This window comes from Panthera leo, chromosome B4 (genome assembly GCF_018350215.1).
Source record: "Panthera leo isolate Ple1 chromosome B4, P.leo_Ple1_pat1.1, whole genome shotgun sequence".
In the NCBI taxonomy this organism is placed as follows: Eukaryota; Metazoa; Chordata; class Mammalia; order Carnivora; family Felidae; genus Panthera; species Panthera leo.
The window spans coordinates 87,662,769-87,672,944 of NC_056685.1; the positions used below are offsets into that span (position 1 = coordinate 87,662,769).

General features: G+C 33.8%; 1 protein-coding gene across 5 annotated transcripts in view; it reads left to right on the top strand.

Annotated features, from left to right (window-relative positions):
- Nucleotides 1–8,731, top strand: part of USP15 (ubiquitin specific peptidase 15) — a 118,967-nt gene extending 110,236 nt beyond the window's left edge. For all 5 annotated transcript variants that reach the window (XM_042947038.1, XM_042947039.1, XM_042947041.1 and 2 more), the window contains 3 exons: nucleotides 801–904; nucleotides 5,152–5,240; nucleotides 8,287–8,731. In XM_042947038.1, the coding sequence (XP_042802972.1) occupies nucleotides 801–904; nucleotides 5,152–5,240; nucleotides 8,287–8,469 (376 nt within the window). In that variant the 3' untranslated portion in view covers nucleotides 8,470–8,731. The remainder of the gene's footprint in view (nucleotides 1–800; nucleotides 905–5,151; nucleotides 5,241–8,286) is intronic.
- Nucleotides 8,732–10,176: the final 1,445 nt, after the last annotated feature.

Genomic DNA, 10,176 nt, shown 5'->3' on the forward strand with positions numbered 1-10,176 from the left:
TTTTTCTGATTGTTGATTATAAAGTTAAAAATGTTATGCAGCTTTTTACCAGAAACCAATGGCAATTTTGTCCTTAATTATGAATCATCAAAGTTTTCAAAAATATAACATTTTAACAGTGTGTAAGTATAAGAAGAACCAACAGTAATGATAATCTAGAATCTATGAGAGATATATTTGAAATTTAGGATCATTATTGCTTTTTGATGACACAAGTACCCAAAAATGAATAATGATAAGCTATAAAATGGTCATGTTACAGTTTTGTGCATGACAGATTACAAACAGTTGGGTGCATTTCAAAGAATGTTGCCTACTCGGGATATATAGATTATCAAAACCAGGAAAATAGAATAAATATTGGGTTTAGATATATCTACATTATTATAAGATTTCTGTGAAAGTTCGTTTTCACTATTGTTTTATTCTTCCTTAAATAAATAATTACTAAAAATGACTTCAAAAATCTAAAAAATTAAAAGGGTCCAGATGGTAAAGGGTGATGACTGTTTTACTAGTATACTGAAAGTTAAATGTATTAGCACAAAAACATTAATCTGAATAACAGCATTCAGTAGAGAATTTGGAAATTCCCAACCTTTTAAGAATAATTTTGCCAAAATGTTCACATCTCAGAGGGTGTGTGTTTGTGTGATTTGTTTTACAGTTCTTTGGTTCTTAGTGATTTCTTTAGTGAAAGAGCTATTTTTTATATAAATGAGAGTCAAGCAACATTGACAGAGAATAGAATTCATGACATTTAGAGAAAACAAAACTAATTTGATCTCTTTGTTAAACAGTGACCTGGATATGTCAGAATTCCTAATTAATCCAAATGCAGGTCCTTGCCGCTATAATTTGATTGCTGTTTCAAACCACTATGGAGGGATGGGAGGAGGACACTGTAAGTTGACAGTTACCATTTTGCTAAAATTATGATGCTTGATAACTGCAGACTTTTTTTCTTAAGATATTTACTACTAAAAGGGAAAATTTGGGGTGCTTAGCAGCTCAGTTGGTAGAGCATGTGATTCTTGATCTAGGATCATGAATTCAAGCTCCACATTGGACCTGGAGCCTCTAAAAAAAAGCGGGGGTGGGGGGGGCGGTAGGCCAGGGTAGCTTAGTTGGCTAAGTGTCCAACTCTTGATACCGGCTCAGGGCATGATCTCTGCCCCCTGCTGTGCGCTGGGCATGAAGCCTGCTTAGGACTCTCTCTGTCTTTCCCCCACTCGTGTCCTTTCTCTCTCTAAAATAAAAATTTTTTAAAGAGGAAATATAAAACGTGTCTTACATACAGTAGTTGTTCAGTAAATTTGACTAATGAATGAATTAGCTTTTGAACCTTTTTTAACATCAGGAGTAAAGTATTGAGTTAATCATACTTTTCACTTTAATGTACAGGGACATCATGGTCAGGACTCGTGTCCATTTCCATTCTCCTTCCCTTTCCCTTTCTAAAATGCTTGATGTATGTGTTATAAATCATGTGTCATTGTTAGTTTTTACATGGTTGGTGCAGTATGTTACAGATCTTACATTTTTCTCTTAACACATAAGACATCTCTATGTTACTTTGTGTCCATTTAGTTAATTGCTTCTAACCACTTAGGACTTAGATCTACCATATTTTATCTCTGTGCTCATTTCATGGTCCACATCCAAATTGCCTTTAACTTTCTAACACCACAGGACAGATAAAAATCGTTGTTTATGGTCCCCTATGTGAGAATTTCTTTGAGCAACATACCCAGAAGTGAGATTGCTGAGTTACAGAGTATTTAGGTACTGCCAGATGGCTCTCCAGGACAGTTATACTAGTCCACACTCTCCAATTGATAGATTTTTCTGTTGGACCATCTTTGCATTCCTACTTAACCTTTTAAGTTTTGTTTTGTTTTGTTTAGAAATTAATTTTTGTTGGGGCGCCTGGGTGGCTCAGTCGGTTAAGCATCCGACTTCGGCTCAGGTCACGATCTCGCGGTCCGTGAGTTCGAGCCCCGCGTCGGGCTCTGGGCTGATGGCTCAGAGCCTGGAGCCTGCTTCCGATTCTGTGTCTCCCACTCTCTCTGCCCCTCCCCCGTTCATGCTCTGTCTCTCTCTGTCTCAAAAATAAATAAACTTAAAAAAAAAAATTTAGAAATTAATTTTTGTTTACTTAAAATTGTGTTTAAATTCACAGTTGAATTTGGTTAACTAATTTTATTTAGAGTGGTTAAGATTTCATTCCTAAGTGAAATGGTCTTGTAATTTTTTTATATTCTTTCTTTGGAATCAAGATTACAGTCTGTCCTAATAAAACGGTCTGGGATAGTTTTTTTCTCCATCCTAAAGCAGATAGTATAGTATAGGAATTAACTATTCATGAAAGTCTAGTAGAATTCACCTGTAAAACCATCTGGTTTTATGTAGTTTTTACATAGCCATAGTTTTTTCTATTTATGTCATGATTATTGAAGTCTGTTCACTTTTCTTTTCCCCAAGATGTATGCATTATGGCATTTTCTACTTTTCTAAAAATGTATCTGTGTATTCCACTTTATTTGAGAATCGTTATATATAATACAGTTACGTGATGTCTTTGTCCCTTTTTCGTTCTTTTCTCTAGGTCCAGAAGTCTATCTTATTAATCTATTCAAAGAATTAGCTTTTCACTTTATTAAATTTTTCTTTTTGTTATGTGAATGTATTCTTTCTCACTGATTTCTTTGTTATATTTTCTTCTTCTTTTCTTAATGTTTATTTTTTTATTTATTTTGAGAGAGATGGAGAGCATGAGCAGAGGAGGGACAGAGAGGGAGATACAGAATCCGAAGCAGGCTTCATGCTTTTGAGTTGTCAGCACAGAGCCCAGTGAGGCACTCAAACCCACAAATCACGAGATCATGACCTGTGCCAAAGTTGGACACTTAACTGAGCCATCCAGGCACCCCACTTTGTTATATTTTCTTCTTGTTACTTTGAGTTTGCTCCATTCCTCTTTTTTTAACTTTTGGTTTGAATACTTTGTTACCTTTTGCTTCACTTTTTTCCATGCTCTCTTGAAGGCTATAATTAAAGGTCTAAATTTCCCTCTAAATACTGCTTTATTCCATAAATTTTGAGTTGTATTTTCATTGACTTTAAATTCTATATATCTTTTTAATTTCCTTTATGATTTCCAGTTAGTCTAAGGTCATTTAATCATCTGCTTTTCTTTTTACTTTTTTAATGTTTATTTATTTATTTTGAGAGAGAGAGAGAGAGAGAGAGAGAGAGAGCAAGAGCACAAGCAGGGGAGGGTCAGAGAGACAGGGTGAGAGAGGATCCCAAGCAGGTTCCACACCATGAATGAAGAGCCTGATACAGGGCTTGAACTCAGAAACCATGAGATCATGACCTGAGCCAGAATCAAGAGTCAGATGCTTACTGACTGAGCCATCCAGGCACCTCATATGATCTGCTTTTCAAAACATAGTTTTTTTAAAGCTCTCCTTTTGTCTTAATTTTATTACAGAACAATTGGTTATATTGCCTGTATTATATTAATCCTTAGTTTATTAAAGCTTCCATGTGCCTTAACTTAATACAGGGTCTGTTTCTTAAATGTTTGTGTGCTTGAAAAATTTATATATTTCTCATTCAGACATAGAATTCTGTATGTTTCTAATAACTTGTTTATCAGTTGTATTCAAATCATTACTATCTCTGGTTATTTTTGATATATTTGTTATATTTCTGGGAGGAATTTGTCAGGATTCTTACTAAAATGTTGATTTATCTATTTTACTTTATTAGTTGTTTTGCACTATTAGTTGCACTTATGTTTAAAATGGGTAGCTCTTTTTGTTTCGTTCCTTTTACCAGTATTTGACTTTTTTTATTTTGGTATCAGTTGGCTTGCAAACTCTGTGTGCCTTTTTGTTGGATTTGTCTCTTATAAACCATTTTATTCTTAGACCTTGTCTTTTTATTCAGCCTGGCAATATGTTTCTTTTAATTTGTGGGTGCATTGGTATTCAGTTCAGTTGACAAACTTACAACCCACATTAGGATCCACCCAAAAGAGCAGTAATTTTGTTTTGTGAGGTGTAGAATTATCCAGAAGATATAGCCTATAAGGTGTCACTTTTTAGAAGCTATGACAGCAGATAATTGTTTGGGGGACATTTTGTAACTTTGTTTCCTCAGTTATTAGATAGTTTATATAAAGCCTAGGATGTGAGAGGGAGCATTTTTTTTTTTAACTTTTAAAGGTAAAGCAAATCTTTACTTTTTTTTAAGTTTATTTTAAGACAGAGAGTGTGAGTGAAGGAGGGGCAGAGAGGGAGAGAGAGAATCCCAAGCAAGCTCTGTGATGTTGGCACACAGCCTGACATGGGGCTTGATCTCACGAACTGTGAGATCATGACCTCAGCCGAAATCAAGAGTTGGATGCTTAAACAACTGAGTCAGCCAGGTGCCCTGATAAAGCGAATCTTTAAAAATTTTACAGATTAATCACTTTTTATTTTTCTCTTGCTTAGTACTTTTGTTTTTTGGTGTAAAAACTACAAATTACTGGGATAGTATTATTGAAAAAAAATTTGTAAATATTTATAAAAATAACTGAAATACAAAATTTAAATTATGTTTGAAATGTCAAACTCTGTAGTCAGGGACAGACCTGGCTTTAAATGTTAACTCAGCCAATTAACAGCTTTACCCTTGGACATTAAATTTCTCTTCATGCTTCACTTTCCCCATTTCTAAAACTAGAAAAAGAATAAGATAATACCTTCTCTATGAGATAATACATGTAAAGTACAGAGCTTTGTGCCTGATCCGCAATAAGCACTACATAAATGTTAATTCTCATTTATTGTCATTCATATTGTTATTCTGTGCACTAAAAAATAATAGATCTATTCTGTTGTCCTTGGGATTAAAAAAAAAAAGTCACAGATTTCAACTTCTTTGAAAACCATCTTAGGTGTTTAGATTTTAGGAAATTATGCTTTATAAAACCTATAATCGATGGAATCAGTTGAATGTGTAAAATATAGGCCTTGTGTACATGATTTCATGCAGCTTTAGTATGTATTCCTTATATAGATGATTGTAAAGATTTGCAGGTTCCCCCCAGAAACCATAGATCATTCCAGTCACAGAAGTGATTATATTTTTCATTAGATACTGCTTTCGCAAAAAATAAAGATGATGGAAAATGGTACTACTTTGATGACAGTAGTGTCTCAACTGCATCTGAAGACCAGATTGTGGTAAGTGTGTCTTTTACTTCCTGAAAATTACAAGGTCCATTTTTTTTTAAGGATGCCCATGGAATGGAACACTCTAGTCTGTATTCTAGCCATTCTAATAGTTAAGAGAGACTTGCTCTGATTTAAAGAAATGTAAAATTGTCCTCTAAATGGAAATTTGTCTTCTAAATCTGCCCACTAACAGAAACATAAATTGCAACATGAAATTTTTTCTGGTACTTTTCAACATGAAAACTGGAATTTAAAATTCTTCCTTTGGGAAATGAGCTCAGATATTTTGGGACATTGACTACTTAAAATCAGAGTACTAATATAGAAAACAAGAAAATCCTTTAAGGGTCTTCCTTACCATACCTGTGATTTTTAAAGTAAAGTCTTATCCTGTATGACAGTTAAACATTTAAACTCAAAATTACATGATTAGATAAAACAAATTAGAGATTTTTTTTTTAATTAACCTTGTGTATCTGTTACTTTGATATCTTCTGAATAGTAGAAAAATGAGGAAGTAACATCTATTCACATTTACATCAGTTAACCAGCTACAGCTGGAGCCAAAATATTGGCATTTGCTTTGCTTCCCATCAGAGCATATTTTTATCATCAAATATTGATTGGTGAAGGGATGATGAGTTGATTCTAAGAAGAAAGCTAACACTCACTTGATAAAGGTTTATTTTTCTATTAAAGTTTGCCTTCTATGAATTTTACTGTTTGACCACAATATTATGAAGAGTGAGAAATGTAGTATTTGCTCCTGTGAGCACGGAGCTCATATTTCCCAGATAGAGATTTTCTTTTGGTGTTCAGAGCACTGACTGCTTTATTTCCCAGTTTCAGTTGAGGGCAGAAACCAGCTTTTTCTTGAGTTCATAATGCCTTAAATGTCTTCAACTTATATTGTTTAATTTAGTAAATTAATAAACTTCTGAGCTCTGTTATTGGCATAGTTTCAATTCATCATTGGGTGAAGAGATATGAAATAATTTTGAATTCTCTACAGATATTTTAAGTTTGTGTGTTTGTGTGTGTGTGTTATGTACTGTTGCTTATCTCCCTATAGCTATAACATAAAAGAAAGACTAGAACGCTAATATTTTTAAAATCTGTATGTGCCTAAGTTAATTACATTTCCAGTTTATATTTAGACTTCTAATTTCAGCTCTCATCTGTCACTTTTCAGTCGTGTTTTCCTCTTTAATCTCTCAGCCAGAACATCCTGAAATTACCTATATTCTCTTTCAACATGTCTTTGACAGTGCTTTCCTAATCTTGCCTTCAAATAAACAATATATCTTGTTTTTATACAATACATGTATTTAATGTTACCTTACATCTTAACAATGATGATACTTCATTTAGTCAACAAGTATTTGAGTACCTTCTTCATGTAGGACTCAGTTCTAAACAAGATTAAAAGACCGCTATCTCTAACTTAAAGAGGCTTACAGTCCAGAGGTGAGAGAGAAGTAAATTACCAATTATATCATAAGTACTATTAAATATCTTGGCTATAAGGAGAAAGGACAGCTATCTCTGCTGATGTGGGGTGTAAGGAGATAGGACCAGTGTAGGGGAGTTTGCATAATAAAGTGGTGTTTGACCTGAGTCTGCAACTACAAATAGAAAAATTAAACAAAAGAAGCAAAGGAAACAGTACTACAAAAGCAAGGAGGCATGATAAAACATGGTATTTAGCAAAACAGCAAACAATGTAGTATTACTGAAAGGAAATACCTGTTAGGAATATGGGGCAGAAATTAGGCTAGAGCTAAACGTGGCAGTCAGATCAAGGAAAATGACATTCTTCACAGTTTAAAGCTTTTCTTAAAAACTGTGAGAATCATAGGTGATTGTTAAGCAATAGAACATTATTAAATTTGGAATTTGAGACAAGAAGCAGGCTATTACAGCCTGCAGCAAAAACAAGGCTGTCATGTCACTTCAGCAAAACAGGTTTCTAAATTTAAAGCATGGTAGTAGTAATAAGTAAGCAAGTAAAAATAAAGTTGTTGGTAGTATTGTATACACAACAGGGAAATGGATTTATGAGATTATGAGTTCAGGAGTGAGTACCAGCCTAAGTTATAAATTTGCATTGTTGGTCTTATACTTGAAGCCATAGGTTTGAATGAGTCACCAGGTGAGAAGATACAGAGTAAGAAAGAGTGGTGGGCAGGGGACAGAACATGATTTTTTTTTTTTTTTTAAGTCGGGATTTACTAAGCCCACAAAAAAGTCAGACGCAACCTTGGAGATAGAAGATCTATGGTAAAGTAGTGTCATGAAAGCCAAAAATTGTTTGATGTAGGAAAGAAAAATAGTAAAGCATTAAATGCTACAGCGGGACTGAATAAAAGAACTTTAAACAGTATCCATTTAATTTGTTTACAGCAGGTTATTGCCCCTAGTGAAAGCCTGAAATTTCAGTAGAATGATGGGCGCAACAGATCGTGCTGAATATAGGGGTTTGCATGAGAGTGAAAAATGGATATTATTTGGTGGCTCTGTCTATAGCCTGGCAGCTGGAGCAGGTGGTAGAGTGGAGAGGGATTTATAATGGGAAGAGACATGAGTGTTTTTTATGCCAAGAAGTCCAATTGGAATCACTAAATATACGCAGTGATGACAAATGGAGCAGTACCCTGAAAGCAGCAGGAAAAGCTGGACTCTGGAGCAAACTGAGAGGGAAGGGATGAGTATTAGAAAGAAGCTTTCCTTTTTTCCTTAGACATAGGAGGGAAGCAGACATAGAACTGTTTCATGTGGCAGTAACTAGGTTAATCTGTGATAGAGTTGCATTTACTCCTCTGTTTAGCTAATTTAAAAGAATAAAAATATTCATTCTAGTGACTCTTCTTCCTTTATATATAGCAGTGATCTTGTATTTAACCAATTTAAATAAGTTCTGTTTGTCCATGTACAGTTTTTCTATTTGACTTATGCCCTGTCTCCAAAATCAGTTACCAGGTGAAAAATCCATACTGTGCTTAATATGATCTTTGAGACTTATGCCCATTTTGACATCCTTTGTTTGTTTCAACAGTCCAAAGCAGCATATGTACTGTTCTACCAGAGACAAGACACTTTCAGTGGAACTGGCTTTTTTCCTCTTGACCGAGAAACTAAAGGTGCTTCAGCTGCCACAGGCATCCCGTTAGAAAGTGATGAAGATAGCAATGATAATGACAATGATATAGAAAACGAAAACTGTATGCACACTAACTAATGAAAGTCCTAGAAGCCATAAAAGAGAGACTTTCCTGCTGGTGGTATGAAATGATGAGGTTACCCACCACATTAAACAAAAGTCTGAGATGGGGAGTTTCAGATAACCGAATGTAAATCCTTTATCAGATTTTAACTTGTGCAGTACTTGAAGTGAAACACAATGAAAACTTTAACAGAAATTGTCTCTTAATACATTTACAGTCTTGTAATTACAAGCTAAATATATATAGGAAATCACAAATAAATCCCTTTTAAGTTTGCTGCTGTTTTGATGAATTATGTTTTCTTTAATTTTTTTGGATGTGAGTTAATTGATGACAGATGTTAAATTTGTGGATGTTGGTCATTTATTTTGCTCTAATAATACTGCAAGAAAACTATGGCTGAACTTAGTTTTTGGATAATCTAGTTCATGTGCATTAGGCTGCCACATGTATTACTATGATATTTAGCTGCGGTATCAATGTGGCATAAATACTGCAGTAGTATTCTTGGAAAACCAAATTTTCAAATCTGTCCCTGGTAATCAACATGGGCCTATTAAAAAAACAAATCATGATACAGGAAACAATCTTGGAAAAGTTATTTTCTTCTGTAGAATCATTAAAAATCCAGAATGTTATGTTCATAGTACTGCCGCTGTGAAAAACAGGTTCTAGATTTCACACTCCATCTAAAATCATTTTTCAGTTAAATGTAAGTATTTTTTACTGCTATTGAGATCTATTCCTTAAGTATTCAAATTTTGTTGACTTGCTTTAAAACGCATATCTTTAATCTGGTGTTGGTCCAAAATTAAAAATTTTGCTGTCTGTTTTTCTCTACCCCATTTTTTGGTAATTTGGCAACCTTTAGCCCTTCCAATTGCTATAATACATATAAGGACAGACTTATAGTATTCTGTGTCCATAGTAATAATTACATCAAGCTTAGATGAGAAATTTTTTTTCATATACTGGCCTTTAAATCACTAATGGACAATTGGCTTTAAAGGTAGGTCTGTTAACTTTCTTTGTGTGTTCCTGATGGAATTCACCATAGCCTTACAGCTTTTCTCAGAAGGTAACTTGTTATAAGAGAATTGGCATTTGCATGTTCTAGAGTCAGAACCTGTATAGTATATAAAGTATACAAACCTTGAATTTGATTTTTAGTTCACCACATTCAAGGATCCAGGATGCCAAAAATATGTGTGAACATTTGAAACATTTTTCATTTGCTGCTTTTTCCCTTTGATCTAGTTGAAAGAATGTATTGTCGATTGGCATACAATACTGCCTTTAATAGAAAAATCTAAATGCTGGGGCACATTTCACATATCGACTACCTGAGAAATTGCTTTGTGTCCCACTGTTATTAAAGCAAAAAGTATAATGTTCTTCACTTGAACTAATCAAATACAATAGATTATAAATTGTGTATTGTAAATAAAAGTTCACTCTGTGAGTGCACATTTTGGTAAATTATTTATTTATGTTAGCATTTAAAAGTAAAAAAGAAAAAAATGCATTTGACCAGGATAAATGAGGTATGTTGATCATGGCTTTGCTTTATACCTTGATATTAAAGCTGGTTTTTCATCCTGGTATTTTAAAAGCTGCTTTGGGTTTGTTTTTTGTTTTTGTTTTTTGTTTTCTTTCCTTTTTTCTTTTCTTTCTTTTCTCCTTTTTTTTTTTTTTTTTTTTTTTTTTTTTAATGTAAACTA